Source organism: Triticum urartu, chromosome 3, assembly GCF_003073215.2.
Source record: "Triticum urartu cultivar G1812 chromosome 3, Tu2.1, whole genome shotgun sequence".
Classification (NCBI taxonomy): Eukaryota; Viridiplantae; Streptophyta; class Magnoliopsida; order Poales; family Poaceae; genus Triticum; species Triticum urartu.
In genome coordinates this window covers 440648725-440668991 of record NC_053024.1, presented here as the reverse complement: position 1 = coordinate 440668991, position 20267 = coordinate 440648725, and the positions used below count along the sequence as shown (strand labels likewise).

Below are 20267 nucleotides of genomic sequence, written 5' to 3'. Positions count from 1 at the left end.
CGTTTGAGATGTATCATTATCCAGCATGCATCGCAAGGTATCAAGTTCATAACAAATAGAGTGATGCTTGAAGCAATATGACATAATGTAGACAAAGCAAGATCAAATAATATGTTCGAGCCCCGTCATTTTACCCTTAGTAGCAACAATACAAATATGTGCCTTGCAACTCCTCCTATCATAGAGTAAGGACACCACAAGATTGAACCTACTACCAAGAACCTCTCCAACTGAAGATAAATCAATCTAATTGGTCGAAAGAGATAGATAGATCAGAGACAAATACAAGGCCATAAAACCACACATATATAAATCTCAGAAAAGACTCAAATACTTTCAATGAATAATCTTATCATAAACCCAAAATTCATCGGATCCCAATAAATACACCGGCAAAGTTACATCGAATAGGTCTCCAAAGATATCATTGTATTGAGGATAGAAAAGAGAGATAGAAAGCCATCTAGATACTACTATGGACCCGTAGGTCCTTTGGGGGACTACTCACACAGCATCATGGAGGTGGGAAGGTTGATGAAGATGGCCTCCATGATGGATTACCCCTCCGGCAGAGTACCGACGGAGGCCTCCGGATGGGATCGCGGAAGAATAAAGGCTTGTGGCGGCGATAAAAAAGTTTCAGGTCTCGCTCTAGGGGTTTGTGGAATTTAGGGAATTTATAGAGCTAGAATTAGGTCAAATGGAGGCATGTCGGTCCCACAAGCATAGGCCGCGCCCCCTGAGCTTGTGGCCCACCAACAGCTGTTCTGGCCTTCCCTCGAAGCTTCTAGGGTCTCTTATAGTCCATAAAAAATCACCGTAAAGTATCATCGTGTTTGGACTTCGTTTGGTATGGTTTTTCTACGAAACAAAGAAATAGGCAAAAAAACAGGAACTGGCACTGGGCACTAAATTAATAGGTTAGTTCCCAAAAATGATATAAAATGACATATAAAGCATACAAGATTGGTAAAATAATAGCATGAAACAATCAAAAATTACAGATACGTTGGAGACATATCAATATCCCCAAGCTTAATGTGTGCTCGTCCTCGAGTAGGTAAATGATAAAAATAGAATTTTTTATGTGAAATGCTATCTAACATGTCTTAATCATGTAATTATTTGGGGATGAATGTCGAGAAGTGATGACTTAATAGATATCAAAATGATAATATAAAAAAATGCTAGAAAATAATCATTACTCTTCAAAATAACAATGCTAAAAACGTTATTCCTACTCATTTAATCATGTAAGCTTACGCGGCGCCCCGCCCCCTAGGGGCGCGCCCCTTGAGCTTGGGGCCCACCAGCAGGTCTTCTGGCCTTCCCCCGAAGCTTCTAGGGTCTTTTCTGGTCTATAAAAAATCACCATAAAGTTTCATCGTGTTTGGACTTAGTTTGGTATGGTTTTCCTGTGAAACAAAGAAATAGGCAAAAATAGGAACTGGCACTGGACACTAAGTTAGTTGATTAATTCCCCAAAATGATATAAAATGGCATATAAAGCATACAAGATTGATAATATAATAGTATGAAGCAATCAAAAATTATAGATATGTTGGAGATGTATAAGTGCGCTTAGCCATACCTATGTTATCTCTCCAGAATTGATCCAACAAAAAGGAACTTTGGTAGTTGACAATAGTGAAGCCTATGACCCTAGACCTTGTTTCCAAGCAAATATTTGCACCATCCATATTGTCCATCTCCATCTACCATCAAATGTGTCAATCTCTTGGCCGAACTAGTGCAACTAGCCCAGGTACAGGACCAGTCGCTTGAGGCCTACCTTATTTTCAGGTATGAACAAAAACATTACTAGACTCAATAAATACTATAGGCGGAGAGCTAAGAGAATTGGGTTGTAAATAACTTACTTCTACCATGTTGTTCTTAAGCATAAAAGGAAAACATAATTGCTTCAGTTAAAGATGAGAACAACATTGTTCAAGTTGAACCTCATGCTATTCCTAACACCTTCATCAACTACTTCCACAATTTATTCTCCTCTCCTAACGTAAATTATGCAGGCCTTATGATCATACTTCACAACCAGAAGGAGAGACCGATTAGACTTATAGCATCCCAGATAAAAAAGGCCATGAAGAGGAGTGCTTCACCGGGGCCAGAAAGATTCAATGTGGAGTTTTACCTTGCTTCTTGGGAGTAGATTGGAGATGACATAACGAAAGTGGTCAGAGATTTTTATATCCAAGGTATGTTTTCAAAGCACATGAATGATACTCACATTGTCTTGATTACTAAGAAATTAGCACCCCACATTCTTCAAGATTTTAGGCCTATTAGATTGTGTAATGTGATCTATTAGATTATTACTAAATCGCAAGCTAATAGGCTTAAACCTCATTTTCCTAGTTATATTCATGAGAGTCGACAAGCTCTTATAGAAGGTAGAAGGATCAACAACAATATCATTTTTGCTCAAGAAACAACTCACTCCTTTTAACCTTAAGTCTTGGAACAACCCTACCCTCTTGATTAAAATTGATTTGGCTAAAGCTTTTGATAGAGTTGAATGGAACTTCATTGTTCTCACGTAAAGGGTTGCATGATCATTTCATAAATTTGGTACATGTCTGCATTGCAGCTCCTACATTTTTTGTTATCATTAATGGCCAATCATATGGTAGCTTTCAAGGCAATAGAGGTATCCTACAAGGTTGTCCTTTATCCCCATATTTTATTATTCTTGCCACTAATGAACTTTCAGTATCCTTGCAAGAAGCCATATGTTCTTACCATCTCATAGGAATAACTTTGGGGCCAAGATGTCCACCTACTCATTCCCTCATGTTTGCTGATAACATATTGAGTTTTGGAAAGGCCACTGAAGTAAAGGCTACCCACTTGCACAGAATTTTCCCAAACTCCCGCAGCCTTTCAGGTCAGGTGCCAAACTTGAGTAAATAGGTAATCATTGTCAGTAGGAATGTCGCCATCAACTTCAAGGAAGACATTAGGAGAGTGTTACCTATACAAGATATCAGTGAGAGCTCTATCAACTCGGGGCACCCTTTGATTCTCCATTCAAAGGATTGATCCGGTGCCTATAACTTTATTGCGGGTAAATTTAAAGCTAAACTGTTAGGATACATAGCTAGTAAACTCTCACATTCCGCTAGATTTAACTTAATTAGTTTAGTTTTTGCCTTCACTCCTGTCTAATGCATGTCGAGCATTCTCTTTTCTAGAAAACTTACTGCAAATATTATTTCCATTCTTAGAAACTTTTGGCAGAAAGGAAAAAAATAAGAACCCTTGAAGAAAGCTCTTTGCCTTAGAGCCTGGAAACACATCTGCATGCCTAAAGCAAAAGGAGGACTAGGAATCAGGTATATTCAAATAATAAATAGAGGGTTGATCCTCTCAACGTCATGGAATCAAAAGATCCTTAAAGCTTTCTCTCCCAAATACTTTCCAGGCACATCTATATGGAGAGAAAAGACCAACATCCCAAAAACAGGAAATTGGGCCTCCGTCCTCAAGGCAAGGCTCATTCTTCAAGAAAATGTGAGTTATCAGATTCTTGATGGAAACTCCTCCCTGGTTCCTCTACTAACATTCTATTTATGACCATTTGCAAATTCAACCAGGGCATTATGTTTATCCATCTCGGGTTAGGGGCTTGTGGCTGTAAAATTAGAAAGATTGGAATGCATTTCATCTTCTTTCTGTTTGACCACCAGGTAGTTAATACCATTATGCAGATTCCAATAATCCAACAGGAAGGTGCAGAGATTCTTTGTTGGAAACTTCACCCCTCTAGGAAATGTACCTCCAAAACAGCCCATAGGGCATGCTTACAGGACATGCAGAAGCAGGGAGCACCCATGCCTAGATAGGTGCCACAGGAAACCAAATAGCTAATAAAACAGGTATGGAAAGAAAAGGCCATGGTGCCCAAGGTGCAAGCATTTGCTTGGAGACTCTTGAGAAAAGCAATCCCAATAGGTATGAGAGCAGGAAAATACTCCATTCGTATTCAAAAGGAATGCATTAGATGTGACTGGGCATGTTAAAAAGGAATGTGTTAGATGTGACCAGCCAGAAGATGACATGCACCTGTTCCTTACATGTCCGTTTGCCAAGGTCGCTTGGATCTCTAAACTTTGGTATATCGGTTCTGAAACCCATTCTCATACCCTTACTAACATCAAGAAAATTATCAGGCTCTCCTTAATTCAAATCACCCACATGCTTTGCTCCTTAATACCATGACATTTTTGTGGTGTATCTGGAAAGCCAGGAATGACACCCTCTTTGGCAAGAAAAACACTACTCCCTTCCAGATCCATCAAATAATGCAAGTCATTTTAGTGAATCAATAGTATGCCTGCTAAGAAGACCAAATACAACAATACAGTTGCCTTAATCAGCACAACTGAGATCCCAAAGCAATTTGCAACAATTCAAGAATGCAGGGGAAATGCAAACAATAGGTTGCAAGGTTTTTTCGGATGTTGCATGGACAAACAATGCAAGCATAGCTTCAGCGGGTGTCAACACAACAGGTGTAGGAGTTTGTATATTGTTTGAAAATGCAGGAGTCAAAGTAAGCGTCCCCATTTGGGTTACTGGGCGCAAAATATCTTCTCCTTTGCAAGCTGAGGCGATGGCTCTCCCGTTTGTAGCGCGGGTGGTGTCCCAGATTCAAAGCTTGACCATCACTTTCTTCACAGACAGCATCACCCTTGCCCAGGCTACAAATTCAAGGGATCTCTTCTCTTCCTAGGGCATTGGGAAATTAGAGGTCAACTAGCAAGTTTCTTTGCTACAACTTCTCCAGTTCATACTCAGGTGCTTCATATCCCTAGAAACCTTAATAGGGAAGCACAAACTTGTGCATCCAATGTTTATAGGCTTGATCAAATTTCACAGAAACCCTGGAATTAAAAAAGGGCAATAGTGAGCCAAATTCGTGTTTTGACAAAACAAAGGGGCTCTCTAACCAAAATACAAAGGAAAAGGATAGCTGCAGAGACTCAATTCTAAATTAAAGAAAGAGCGGTTTTATGCTTTACATTTAATAAGCACGTATAGATACTGACATAGCAAATGGTTAATCACATAACCCATATTATAATATAGGTTCTTTATCTTCTAAAAAATAAAACTAGAAATGATTATGAAATAAAAAAACTCATATCATAATATATTTTGAATTATTGTGAATCCACTCTAGTCGGATATTGCATAATCAAATTCTTCAATTCAAATTCAAATTCAAAGTTTTTGAGATGTTTAGAAAAGTGGATTAATCGGAGTGTGAGTACAATAGTGAGATGTAGTAGCTCAATGTACATATGTCCAATGTCCAATGGTCTTAAATCTAAGCAATCTAAATGTAAAGGATTTTTGAATCCTTCATGTAAATTGCCTTTGGTGCCTCCCCTTATTAAAAAAATAATGCACTGCGATGGAATGTCATGCTTTGTCGATGCAAAGTGTGTATCTCTCGCTCGAGGCTTATGAATAAAGTCAGAGATGCCCAGTCCTTGATGTATTTGATCGAATAGTGTTTTTTAAAAGGGTTTGACAGGATAGTAAGCATGGGTCGTGAGGGATCTCATGTGTTTGTCGCAACGAGGGTTTTTTTTGTTGTCGCTCACGATAAGTAACAATAGTAAGGGCTTCTATAATACAAGGTGCTTAGATAAAATGCCTAGAGAAATAAACCAGTTTTTTAAGCACCGGTGTTTATTTGTAAGCACTGGTGCTAAAAAAGTACTTGGTTTATTATACGAAGCATCTCTCTAAGCACTTTGCACTACCTATAAAGAAATATAAACATGTTTAAAACACTATTTTAACGATCTAAACGCTAACATATTCTTTTACGGAGGGAGTACGAACACGATCTAAACGCTCGGAGGTAGTACAAGCCTAACCTCCAGTGTTTCTCTCATTGGTGGCATCTGTGGGTATACGGGGTGCCCTGTGGGCTGGTGCGGTCGTCGTGCCACCATTTCTGATTTTTCACTTCTTAACCGAATAATCTATATTAATGGATCGAACCCCAAGGACATAGGAGTCCAGTTTGACAAAAAAAAAGTCTAAATTGCATGTGAATCAGCTGCACCCAAATACCCAGCCTAAAAATTGCGGCAAAGTACAAAATATACCTAAGACTTGTATGTAGGAAAGTAGAAACTCTTCCTACGTTTTCTTCCGTTTAGTGATATCAAGTATTGTTTCATGATAAATCTAGTACTCCGTCCGTTTCTAAATATAAGTTTTTTTAAAGATTTCACCTACTACAAATGGTGTAGTATATAGACACAGTGTAGATTCACCTCATTTTACTCCGTATGTAGTCTATATTGAAATGTCTAAAAAGACTTATATTTAGGAATGGAGGGAGTAATACTGTTGTGATATTGTCCACGTTATCAACTTCCTACAATATAGTGTAACTGAAAAATGTTTTTGAGGTTTAACTGTAAAACTACTTGCATCATGAAGCTAAGGGTGCAAGTATAAAAAAAATCAACCTCTATTTCAGTCTAAGCGTTGCAATGTGTAGACTATAGCCTACAAACAAATTATTAACACGGCAACGTAGCGAAATTGGCAGTAATTTTAAATTTTTCTGCAGGATGAAATTGAAAGCGCATGCCTAAGGTTAGTAGTACGTGCACGCGGAACAATGCTGAAAGGACAACTGTAGCGCAAGAACGCGACAGATGCCCCACCAGCAGCTCCTGGATCCCCCACAGGCACGTTAAGCTCATACCAGCAAGCCAGCCCACCGGCAAACACTGCACTAGACGGAAAAAACAATGGGTGGTATATAAAAACCGACGCAACTCAAAATAACTCCAGGCGGAAGGCACAAACCCCTCGGAGAATAAGGAATTAAAAATGAAATAAAAGGTGTTTCAATGTGTACTTTCTGGAGAATTAGGTATCCGGCTTAAATTTAAGCTACCCTCCACCAACACACCTTCACAATCCTGAGCGCCACTTGCAACAACATCCAACTCAGAAACAAAGTTAGATGCATTCACTTCACCATCCCCAGGGCTGTCATCAGTAACCTCGTCCATATCTTTTTCAACTGCTGCATGCATGGAGACAGCCTCTCCACTGTTAGGAGTAGCCACAGAAGGAGGATCATCCTTGACTTGGCCAGATTGTTCTGTGAACGCTGGAGGCACAACCTCTAGGGTATCACCTGGTTCTTCATTTGCAGAAGGAACCTCCTGCGAGCCATCAATATGTTCTATGATTATTCCTGTTGCACCATCTGCTGGGCCATCCGCGGGTACGGCAACTGCAGGCGGTGACACATCCTCCATGTTTTTATCAGGTTCTATGATTGATGGAGAGGCGGCCACCTCCATATCTTCATCAGAACCTGCGGTTACAGGAGGTGCCACCATCTCCGTGTCACCAGATTCTGTGATTACTGGAGGTGCATCCACATCGCCAGATTCTGTGATTGCTCGAGGTGCATTCACATCACCGGATTCTGTGATTGCTGGAGGTGAATCCACGTCACCAGATTCTGTAGTTGCAGGTGGCCCTTCAATAATGCCAGTAGGGTGGTGCAAGACAGGGTTACTCACCGTCAATTCCTTCAGTGGCGTACGGTCAAGCATTTCTGTGTCCTCATTATTCTCTTGTGTTAAGTCCATTTTCTCATCAGTTTGCGCTTGGGTAGGAGCCACAGCTCTCTCTGTCTGATTCTTGTGAAGGGCCATAGCTCTCTGTTATGGTTAAAAAAAATGTTAACACCCATGTCAAAAAATTGATAGGTAAAGACTGGTATATACAAGTAACATAAAAATGAATTACTGGATTCAAAATCAGAATTGAATAATCTTCAAGAGTAGATTGGATTAACTTGCCTGAAAAGTTGCATCGTTGTTCTTCAGATAAAATAAACCCAACAGATTGGGGCTTCCCTGTTCTCTACTTATCTTTCCAGCATTTCCATTCTTCTGAGAAAAAAAAAAGCAAAAGCCATAGTGAGAAAATAGGAAAACCATATTAGAGGAAACAGATACATTAAAATAGGCACTGTAATACCTGAATAGAGCCATTCCAAACATCAGGGCCACCATTTGCTATGCCCAAGCCTCCCAGCAGAGATGTGCACCTTTTGTACAACTCCGACTCAACAAGATCATGCGACACACTAACTCTCGATAAATAGTTTCTAGAAAATACTGCAGTACCGTTGCTTGACAACATGGAGGCCATGAGTGTTGTTCCCCTGGGAGCATCAGAACTTTTTACAGCACTTATGACATCACCCTTTGCTTCACGTTTTTCTGAAATCAAATGGTTTGCTTCTTTCTGCTCATAAGGATTAAGATTGCATTGTCCACCTGAAGACTCTGAAACAGGGGTTGCTAAAGAGTCAAGCTCCTTTTTAGCAACAGGAAATTCAGTGTCAGGCAATTCATTTTGTCCCTTCAATGCATCACCAGTTGCCTCCCACCCTCTGCTGCCGACATGCAGCTTGTTCTGATCCCATTCTTGCCTGCCATACATATAAGGTTCACCACCAAATACACCAGTGCCCCCATTCCAAACTTGTAGGTGAGGGGGGCATGATTCATCAAGCGGATTAGGCCACCCAAATGGGCGAATGTGGGGCGAAAACCTGTCAACCGAGTCATGCATAGGATATGAAACTCCAGTTTGGCTCAACTTCATTTGGGGCCTAAGGTTAAACATAGGTGGGGGGTGAAACTGATGTACAGGTGGGTGAAATCCAGGAGCACCATGCTGCATGGGGACAAAACCATTTGCAACTTGAGATGGCCAGCTCGGTGCATTATTCCAGGCATGCCCATGGCCGCGTCCAGAATTCATATCATTCCTCTTCTGATGGCCATGGAACCTCCTATCTCCACTTTGCGGTCTACGGTCATCATCATGTGAACCCAAGAAGGAAGAATCATCTCTGTGCCTCGCAGGTGGCAGCAGTGGACGATTTGGAGAAGTGCCTGAAAAATGCCCACCTCTGCTTATGGATGATGCAGAGGGTGTTGATTCTCTGTATGGAATTTTAGATGGTGTTCGATCTTGATGAAGTGACCGCTCTAAGGATAAATCACCATCCCGATCTCTATATTTAGTCAGGTTGCTCCTTTCCCCTTTGTTATCAAGACTACGGCCACTGCTAAGCCTACCTGAAAACCTTTGGTCGTTTGAAGACGGGGATTTATCAGATAGCTGTTTTGGTGAAGGATGTGTATCTTTCCTTGGTGTTCGATCATATTGTGACGATGTAGAAATTTCCAATGGTATGTCACGTGACTGGAGATCATCCTTTTGTTTGAGCCTTTCCGAAGACCAATTGTCTGTATCCCTGTCACGCAGTCTAGAAGCAGGTGTCCGTTCTCTCCCTGAGGATGTCCTTGGTCGAATACTTTTTTCATCATATTGTATCTCTCTCTTTGTATTATCTGCCAGTTTAGATCCATGCCTGCAGATAATTGATTGGTCAGTTCAACTTTAGAAGAAGCAAGCATCAAAGAGAAATGTAGGCATCATGAACTGCATCAGATTGTTTTATTAGTCCTGAATTTCTAAGACTATTTATCAACCAGAAAAAAAAACTAGGGCAAAGATCACAATACAAGGATTCCTACAAGTATTTACCTTCTGATAGGCAAATGTGCAACACATATACAAACAGTCAAAACTACAATATGCTTTTTCTCTGAAATACACCAAATGATTAATTCCACTCCATGCAAGTTCTTCTATTTGCATTTATCCATTTCTCACCATCAATAACCGCAATAAACACTTTTAGTCATACTCCTACCTGCACATTCATGACCAATATTTACCTAACAAGCAGTTGTAGGGATTATCTCACTCTGAGATGCCAAGTAGCTAATGCTGCTAAGCAGCAACCAAATCCATGTAGAAACCTTACAGCCCTCGATTGAGTGATATACACTTACTCAATACACCTATATATGACATCAATAAGCATGCCAAAATTTGGATGGTTAAATTTAAATGATATCTATAATTATGCATGACAAAGACATATCACCTCGCTATTTAGATTAGTTATGATGCTAAAGTGGAACATGATATCTCCAACAACAAGAGAAGATACAGTACAAAGCTTAAGTCTTCTAATCTACTACAGACTTTTCGTATGATGAATGATAAAGAAGAAATGTTACCAGCTTTGATCTTTTTCATGATGAGGATTTGAGCCAGGCGAAGTTCTTGCATGGACTTTACTCGGACTAGAATCAAGATTTTCTTGATGTCTATGTTCAGACCTTGCTCTCTCAATCAGAGAATCGAGTCGCCCACTGCCTGAAGATTTTTCCAAATTTCCACGTTGCTCCCGTGCGCTTGGAGTTTTCAGATCATAATGGTCATCATTTTCCTCAGTAAGTCTTTTTCTACCTCTATTTTCCTTGTACCTACTGCCATACTCATCATAACGATCACCGTCTTGAACTATATCTTTTCTGTAATGGCCCTCTGAAATTCGCTGCCCATCTTTTGTGCTCTTGTAATCAACCCTGTCACTTCCTTGATCTCGGATCATGCGCTCATCCAGACACTTGTCATCTTGCTGTCTCTTATCCCTTTCATAATCATCCTTGTACTTCTGTTTATACTTCTCATCATCAAACCTTTGTTCCTTAGAGCTCCTAACCTTCCCATGATCATACCTGGACAGAGTCTTCCTGTCATCACTGTCTCTATTGTCAATTGGCCACTTATCTTTGTCTTCCGAGTCGTCTTTTCGTCGGCTGTGTTTATCAGTCTCCCTATCCCTATCGGGGTTACTGTGTCTCTCTTTAGCTGGAGTATCTGTTTCAAAAATGTGCACTTTAGAAACCGACATAAGGAAGAATATTATGAAACAATAAAAAACATGTAGAGGCGGGCGGGAAGGAACAAACAGAACAAGTAAATTAACTAATTGGTAATTTGTTCACAACTTCACACCCGTTCCAAAAATGCTGGAGCAGATATAGAAAAATATGATTGCAGAAAAAATATAAAAGCTACTTGCATAAGTTCCAGAAGATCAGCATATGAGCAAGGCAAAGTTTAATCATATGAATATAATAAGATTATCAGTATGCTAAGGAAATCTCAAATCAGCTCTCCAATGCTAATATCCAATGATAATAACGTTATTAAATTTCTATGGTAGGACAGGGTTTTTTCTTCAGCAGTTTGGTTAACCAAATAGGTACGATGGATGGAGACAAAGCACAAGAAAAAACAAAGACTAACTGAAAAATGGACTCTTTGCAACCAAGTAGAGACGAAACAGTAAAGTTCAACACTTCTCATCTTATGGGGCCACTAATATTCGTTATATGATTAAAATGGTGGTGGAGGAAAGCAGCACAAGTCCAAATGCAGTCACAGTATCAAACTAAGTAATGTGTTACACAAATTAAAGCATGCATAACTAAACAGTAGCACAGGTAGCTGGAATATTATCAGCATTGTCAGGAACACTTCAAACAAGGGTTACCTTACCATTGATCTCTATGTATCTCTTGTATGAGTAACCCTCATCCTCCCCTCTACTAGTCTTCGAGCCATTCTTCCTGGCACTGCCATCTTCATACTTCTCATGCTTGGAATCATAGTCTTTCTTGTCCCTCTCCCTATCCTTTTGCCTCTCACGCTCCCGTTCCCTGTCACGCTCCCGCTCTCGTTCCCTGTCACGCTCTTTATCCCGCTCCCTCTCCCGTTCTCTCTCCTTCTCCTTCTCCCGTTCTCTTTCCTTCTCCTTCTCCCTCTCTCTGTCCCGACCCCTTTCCCTCTCTCTCTCCTTCAGTCTCTCCCATTCTTTCTCCCTTTCCCTCTCCTTTTCTCTATCTCTCTCCCTATCCCTATCTCTATCATCCTTATGCTGCCCACTACTCTCCCTCCTCCCCGGGTCCTTCTCCTTCTCCTTCTCCGACCGCCGCTTCCCGGAATCACTCTTGGACACAACCTCCTCGACCCTCTCATCCGATCCCGTCGTCCGTCTGCTTGACCTCTTGGGCTCATCCCCTGAAGCCTTGGGCTTCTCCGGCAGCTTCTCCACATCGACGGGCCCAAACACCTCACTCTTAGACCTCTTCTCGACCAAGTGATCCTCGCACACGCCGCTGTTCCACCTGTCGCTGACCACATCCACCACCGTCTCCTCGACCCTATCCTTCCTCTTCTTCCCGTGCTCCGAGTAGCCGTTCCCCGAGCTCACCAGCTCCTTGGCCGACGACGACCTGCGCCTCTCTGGCTCGGGATCTCGCGGAACCCTAGCCACGGCCGGGGCCTCCTCCCGCGGGCCAGGGGCGCCAGCATCCTCGCCCTCGGACTCCGACCGCTCCGCAGAGCCGCCCCGCCTGTGCGACCGGTGCGACGACCTGTGGCGCGAGCTCCGGGGCATGGTGGCGCCAGCCAGAACCCCGCCTCGAATCGCACCGCGCTCGGGGCGGCGGCGAGGATGCGAGGGAAGCCGGAACCCTAGGGCGCGCGAGATCCAGGGGATCTAGGCGGCCGTCGTGGCGGCGGGGGAGGGGAGGAAGAGAGTGGACCCTGGCCCCGGGCGGCTAGGGTTTTGGTGTGGTGGGGAAACAGGGTGGGAGGAGTGGAGGCGGCGGCGACGACGAGTTCGTGCGTGGAGAAAATGGTTCAGTTTTGTTTCGTTCGGCTTTGGATTTGGAGGGGGTTTGGTGTGGTGTGGTGCGGTGCGGTGCGTTCGTCTCGTTGGCCCGGGGGCGGGTGGTTTGCTTGCGTGCGGCCGTAGGGGCGCCGGGGCGGGATTGGACAGACACGAGAGTCGATGCACGTCGCCCGCGGGTCCTTCGGTAGTCGAATGTCCGTACTACGAAATCGAGTCGAATCCGGCCGCCGTAAAGCCATGCGTGTACCGGGTGTATTGTTATTATGTGTGTCACTAGACAATATTAATTAGATGGTATATATAGAATTAAATAAAGAAAGAAAGGGTCGAGCATCTTATCATGACTAGCAAACATACCCGTGCGTTGTAACGAAAAAAAGAAAGGCATCCCTCATAAAAACACCCGACGACATCAGTAAATCTCTTGAAATATTTCACTGTACTACATGACAAACAACATGATAAATGAGAAAATTTAATTTGGCTTCCAGGCCCAAAAATATATATTTTTTCAGATGTCAAAAAAATCAAGACAAAAAAATTATGTGATCTTAGTCACAAAAAATGCTACCTGCAAATTTGAAGGCAAAAAGGTTAAGCATTTTGGCCTATGAAAAAAAAGACAAATTAAAGACCAAAAGTCACTTCAAGTTTATTTGTTTTTCACCAACGAAATACTGTTGCTCTGTTTCGCATGAAATTTGTTAAACATGCTTGCGATACTAACACAAACATCTACAAAAAGATCAGAATTTTTTGAATTTCTTTACATTCTTTCGAGTTTACTGTTCATCCGGGAGCACATGCTCCTAGGAGCCAATGGTGTTGCACAACTAAATAAATATGGGATGAATTTTTAAGTGTACTCAAGGTGTTTCCAATTTATATTAGACAAAATAAATATCTATCTACTTGCCGGTACGTGTTTCCAAATTATATTAGACAAAATAAATACCTATCTAGTTGCCTGTAACTGTTTATGCTTTTTCTGTCGTTACTCCTCAGTCATGCCCAACAAAAATTACACTAGGATGAAAATAACAAAGTACATTTTTCAAATTCACGAACATTTTCTACAAATGCATAAACATTTTATAAATCATGAACATTTTTTGTATTGGCTTACAAATTCATGAACAATTTTTGAATCGACGAACATTTTTTTAATTGACGAACATTTTTTGACTCGGCAAACATTTTTGAATTGATAAAATAAAGTATGAATCGACCAATTATTTGAATAGATGGAACTTTTTGGAATCAGTGAACACTTTTTGGAAATGCATGAACATTTTTTGAATTCATGAACATTTTTTCAATCAATGAAATTCTTTTGTAATTCACGATCATTTTTTATTTTCTAAACATTTAAAAAGATCATGATTTTTTTTGAATTCACGAACATTTGATTCAAATTCATAAAGATTTTTTGAGTACATGAATAGTTTTTCAAAATCATGAACATTTTTTAGTCCACAAATTGTTTATAATTTCTGGAACATTTTTCATAAATTCGCATTTTGTTTGGAACTTGGATTCTTATGGAAATCCCGGACTATTTCAAATAAGAAAAGAAAAAACAGAAAAGAAAAAATAAATAACAAATAAAAAACAGAGTCCAGCCCCGCTCATGGGCCAGCCCAATAGGGCGTCGGCTCTCTGGTGTTCACGATTTATAAAAGAGAAAAGGGAGGATAAAGCGCAGAAAGGTGGGACCAAACCTGGGTCTATCGGGTGGAAGAGAGAAGCTCTACCGAGCGCGGTGCGTGCTTGTGATATCTAATGGGATTTCATCTAAATGAACCAACCAAAGGCGCCTTGTGAAGGAAATTTTCTGACTTACGGGTGGCAAAGTGGATAATTTGTGCCAACTTTAGGGGTAAATTTAAAATGGACGGATAGAAGCTCTAATCCCTTTATTGTTAGGTATAGATAACGTATCTTATGCTACTACGCATCACACATGACAATAAAATAAGGTCATTTATATGACACTAATGTATGATATTATGTATTATGGAGGTAATATCATATACTAGTATCATATGCATGATACTACCTATTATGTGCAGCCTCGGTAAGTTCAGCAACGAGCCAATAGCGCGCTTTGAGCATGGTTAATAGTATATGTTGTTGTCATATCATCTATAGCCGATCTTGTTGTCAGCACATATAATAGTTAGCTATAAATATGTACTACTATGACCCACCTTACATTCTCAAAAATGCTTCTATGAACAGTGTTGCAGATGGTTGTTAATCTACAACCTGCTTATCTTCTCTCTCATTTTCTCATTTTCCAACTCAGCAAAAGTATATTACTTAAATCTTTATTGCCCGCTTAGACCATCTTATTACACTTGCTCTTCAAGAGCATCTGCACCCCTCAAACCCTTTTTGTATGTGTGAATCATTTTGTGTGGTTGGATGATTAGAAGGACCCTGTTATCCTTAGACCACCAGGGTTCAAGTTATAGACTTGACGTTGGTGCTTATATTTTCTGAATTTATTTCAGGCCTTCCGACGATGTGCGTTCAGTATGAGAAGGTGTTTCCGTCAACTACGAAGGCGTCTGTGGCGAGTTCGGTTCAATTTCTCGGAGATGCTTCAGGGGCAGGGTGTGTGTGTGTGTGCGTTCATAGGGGTGAGTGTATGTGCGTATATGTAAGTGTTTGTGTCTGTACCATGTTAAAAAAACTTCTTGTACGTATGAGCGCACGGCCCGGTCACAAAAACAACACCCAACCAGACCCCTCAAGACGGCTCTATACGTCCGAACTGGATTGACAGGCGGGACCGTGCCAAAGCCCACCGGTCCGACTAGCGCCTCCTCCGGTTGGGTGTGAATGTGTTCATGGCGTCGCTTCTACGCGCTACTAGAACCAAAATCGGTTATGTAAGATGGATGGTGAGGCAAGCCTAGCCTCATCCCCATTCTCCTCCTCTCTTCCTCCCATCCATGTCGTTGCTCCCTCTTCCACTTCCAATACAAGCTCGTTGTCCGTCGTAGCGGTCCGCATGCCGCCATGGACCGTACCAAGGTGGTGTGAGAGGGAGTCCTGGACTAAGGGGTCCTCGAGAGTCCGGCCCGTGTGTTGTGAGCCGGACTGATGGGTCGTAAAGATACAAGGTAGAAGACCTTCCCCGTGTTCGGGTGGGACTCTCTTTTGCGTGGATGGCAAGCTTAACGTCCGGATGTGTAGTTTCCTTTCTATGTAAATCGACTCTGTACAACCCTAGGCCCCTCCGGTGTTTATATAAACCGGAGGGTTTAGTCTGTAGAGGCTATCAGAATTCATATAGGCTAGACATCTAGGGTTTAGCCATTACGATCTCGAGGTAGATCAACTCTTGTAACCCCTATACTCATCAAATACAATCAAGCAGGACGTAGAGTTTTACCTCCATTAAGAGGGCCCGAACCTGGGTAAACATCGTGTCCCCCTTGTCTCATGTTACCTATGATCCTCAGATGCATAGTTCGGGACCCCCTACCCGAGATCGAACGGTTTTGACACCGACATTGGTGCTTTCATTGAGAGTTCCACTATGCCGTCGACAGAAGGTTCGATGGCTCGTTCGATCATCAACAACGATGCTGTTTTGGGGGAAACTTTCCTTCCCGGTCAAATTTTTGTGTTCGGCGGCTTCGCTCTGCGTGCCAACTCAATTGGCCACCTCGAACAGATCGACAGCTACGCCCCTGGTCATTAGATCAGTTTTGGGAACCTGAATTATGTCGCTGATATCTGAGGAGACTTGATCTTCGAAGGGTTCGCAGCCCCGACCACCGCTCTGGCCTTAGCTCCGGAGCAAACTGTCGAGTCCGAAGATGGGAGTTTGCAGCCCGCCTGATGTAGGGTGGAACCCTAATCGGCCGATCTTTCACGGAAGGAGCGGATCCCGCGAAGAACACGAGGAGGGAAACGAGGGAAAACACAAGGGGAAACACAAGAGGAACACTCAAACTAACAAGAACAAGTCACACATGTGCTAGATCCTCGATTACAAGGGGGAAGATACACGATCCAAAGTCAACAACGGACGATACATGGTAACCGGTCTTCTCCGTGAGGAGGTCTTGAGTTCTTCCCTAAAGAGGGGTCTTGAATCTGCTTGGGGGATCTTCTCCGGTGGAGGCTCGAATCTCCGAGGAGAAGGTAACCAAGTGGATGAGCAAATCTCTCACACAAAATATGAGCTAATCCTTTGCTAACCCTAGAAAGTTGGACGAGATGGAGTATATATAGTCTAGGGGGAGAAGGGGTACATGGGCCTCGGCCGGACGTCTGGGCAGTCGGGCCGGATGTCCGGGCTTTCACGAGGAGACGGATGTCTGGGCTGGGTGGCCGGATGTCCGGGCTGGATGCGCTGGCCTTGCTGCTCCCTGGTTCGGTGGTGTCCGGATATCCGGGCTTGAGGCCGGATTTCCGGGCAGGGCCAGATGTCCGGGACCTGTAGATGCTTGGCGGCTGGCGGCTGCTATAGTGGGCGATGCTCCAGGGGCCGGATGTCCGGGGTCGCGGCCGGATGGCCGGGGCCTGGGAGGTGTTCTTGTCTTCTTCCGTTGAGTCTCTTCATACGTGGACTTGGGGGCTTGTACATCTTCACGTGCATCTTCGGGATGGTCCTCTTGGTACCTGATCATGCACAACGTCTCGGACTTAGGTAGTAGCCATGTCTCATGCATAGGAAGTGGAAGTTTGGAGAGGAGTGAGTTCACCTTATCTTTGATAGCCTTGGCTGGGGCTCTTGTCATTGGTCCAAGTGGTGTCGTTGGAGGTGTAGGTGCGTCCATGGGGATGATCATGGGATGCTCTGCATCATCTCCCCTCCCTTTGGGAAGATCCGTCCTCGGATCGAAATCCTCATCACCATGGTATGGCGAGAGATCTTTGATGTTGAAGATGTCGCTCACGGAGTACTTGTCACATGGGATGTCGATCTTGTAAGCATTTTCGTTGTAGCGTGCAAGCACCTTGAAGGGTCCGTCCGCTCGTGGTCGAAGTTTGGACTTGCGTTCTTGGGGGAAGCGGTCCTTGCAAAGGTGTAGCCACACGAGATCACCAATGTTGAAGACCATGGGGTGCTTGTTGATGTTGAGCTTGGTCGCAAGTCGTTGTACTTGGCGCTCGATAGTATGTCTTGTATCTTCATGCACCTTCTTGAGATGAGTCACACGTGCACTTGCGTCCAAATTAATGCGCTCTTGGAGTGGTAGAGGGAGAATGTCCAATGGGGACAACGGGTTGAATCCGTAGACGACCTCGAAGGGGGACTTGCCGGTTGTTGAGTGTCTTGCGCGGTTGTAGGCGAACTCGGCGATAGGTAGACACTCCTCCCACTCCTTGATGTTCTTCTTGATGAGTACTCGAAGTAGAGCGGAGAGTGTGCAGTTGGTAACTTTTGTTTGCCCGTCGGTTTGTGGATGATACGCCGTGGAGAAGAGTAGCTTGATTCCGAGCTTGGCACATAGGGTCTTCCAAAAGTAGCTAAGGAACTTGACGTCGCGATCCGAGACGATCGTCTTTGGCACTCCATGAAGACGCAATATTTTCCTACAAAAGAGATTGGCAACATGTGAAGCATCGTCTATCTTGTTGCAAGGAATGAAATGTGCCATTTTTGAGAAACGGTCCACAACGACAAATACAGAATCCTTCCCATTTCGAGTCCTAGGAAAACCAAGTACAAAGCCCATGCTAATGTCTTCCCATGGTTGACATGGAATTGGTAGAGGCATATAAAGGCCATGGGATTGAGCTTTGGACTTAGCTTTGCGACACGTAGAGCATCGGTTGGTGAAGCGGTTGACGTCACGAAACATCTTGGGCCAAAAGTAGTTCTTCGAGAGCGTGGCGAACATCTTGTCTCGTCCAAAATGTCCCATTAAGCCTCCTCCATGAGATTCCTGCAAAAGCAACAAACGAAGAGAGGACTCGGGGATGCAAAGCTTGTTAGCTCTCATAAGATATCCATCTTTGATGTAATAGCGTTCCCAAGAGGTGTGCGTCAAATACTTGGCATAAGGAGTAGCAAAGGTAGGATCATGCTCATACAAGTCTTTTATATGCTCAAAGCCAATGACATCTAACCCAAGTTGAGTAACAAGCATGCATATGCGGGAAAGGGCATCCGCCACAATGTTTTCTTTACCTTTAATGTACTTGATGACATAAGAAAAAGACTCAATAAATTCACTCCATTTAGCATGACGCTTGTTCGACTTGGTTTGGCCCTTAAGATACTTGAGCGTTTCACGATCGGTATGAATGATAAACTCATGAGGGCGAAGATAGTGTTCCCATTCATGTAAAACGCGGACTAAAGCATATAGCTCTTTGTCATATATGGGGTAATTGAGTTGCGCGCCGGAAAGTTTCTCACTAAAGTAAGCTATGGGGTGCTTCTCTTGTGTTAACACACCTCCTATGTCATTACCACTAGCACCGCAATGAATCTTAAAAGGCTTGTCGAAATTGGGTAATGCAAGCACATGAGCATGAGTAAGCAAATCTTAAGCTCATTGAAAGCGATATCTTGGGATGGTCCCCAAACAAAAGGCGCATTATTCTTGCTCAAAGCATGCAAAGGCGAAGCAATGGTGCTCAAAAATTCACAAAGCGACGATAGAAACCCGCAAGGCCAAGAAAGCTACGCACTTGTTGCAAATTGGTTGGTTGTGGCCAAGTCTTAATAGCATTGATCTTGGACTCATCAACATGAACACCCTTAGAAGATACAACAAAACCCAAGAAAACGAGCTTGTCAACGCCAAAAAGGAATTTCTCCATATTAGCATAGAGACACTCTTTTCGAAGAGTTTGTAAAACGGTTCGGACATGGGTGGCATGCTCTTTGAGAGACTTGCTAAAAACAAGGATGTCATCGAAGTAGACCACAACAAACACAACAATGTAAGGGCGAAAGACATGATTCATAAGACGCATAAAAGTACCCGGTGCTTCCGATAGACCCATAGGCATGACTAACCACTCATACAAGCCAAACTTGGTTTTGAAGGCAGTTTTCCATTCATCACCCTCTTGTGTGCGGATTTGATAGTAACCACTCGTAAGATCAATTTTGGAAAAGATAGTGGCACCGCTAAGTTCATCAAGCATATCATCAAGGCGTGGAATGGGATACCTATAACAAACAGTGATAGCATTGATAGGTCTACAATCGGAGCACAAGCGAAAGCTACCGTCTCGTTTTGGCACAAGAATGACCGGGACGGCACAAGGTCTCAAACTTTCACGCACATGTCCATGGTCTATGAGATGCTTTACTTGCCTTTCTAGTTCTTTGGTTTCTTCGGGGTTGACGCGGTAGGGAGCTTTGTTCGGAAGCGGTGCTCCGGGGATGAGGTCGATGTGGTGCTCAATGCCTCGTAGTGGAGGTAGTCCCGGAGGTAGCTCGTCGGGGAAAACGTCGTGAAATTCCTGCAAAAGAGAAGACAACACTAGAGGAAGGGTGTGAGAAGTGTTAGCTTGTGGTGCATTATCTTTGCACAAAAGGACGTAGCGTAGGACACTAGATGGGTTCTCACACACTCCTCTTATCTCACGTTTGGTGGCAAATAGGACTAAGTTCTTCTTTTCGCTCATCGTGGAG

At 43.1% G+C, this 20267-nt stretch overlaps 1 protein-coding gene across 1 annotated transcript; it reads right to left on the bottom strand.

Annotated features, from left to right (window-relative positions):
• Positions 1–6794: 6794 nt before the first annotated feature.
• On the bottom strand, positions 6795–12695 carry LOC125544256. The gene is made up of 5 exons (XM_048707872.1): positions 11512–12695; positions 10182–10827; positions 8056–9463; positions 7875–7967; positions 6795–7733 (listed from the first exon to the last, which is right to left on the bottom strand). Exons 1-5 carry the CDS (start codon positions 12410–12412, stop codon positions 6903–6905), a joined length of 3879 nt encoding a protein of 1292 aa, XP_048563829.1. The 5' UTR covers positions 12413–12695; the 3' UTR covers positions 6795–6902.
• Positions 12696–20267: the final 7572 nt, after the last annotated feature.

Excerpts from the sequence above, each read along its gene's own strand:
- LOC125544256 (XM_048707872.1), bottom strand. The coding sequence starts at position 12,412 with ATGCCCCGGAGCTCGCGCCACAGGTCGTCGCACCGGTCGCACAGGCGG. Across the intron at positions 10,828-11,511 it reads GAGATACATAGAGATCAATG|ATACTCCAGCTAAAGAGAGA; the intron begins GTAAGGTAACCC and ends TTTTTGAAACAG. Across the intron at positions 7,734-7,874 it reads ACAACGATGCAACTTTTCAG|AGAGCTATGGCCCTTCACAA; the intron begins GCAAGTTAATCC and ends TAACCATAACAG.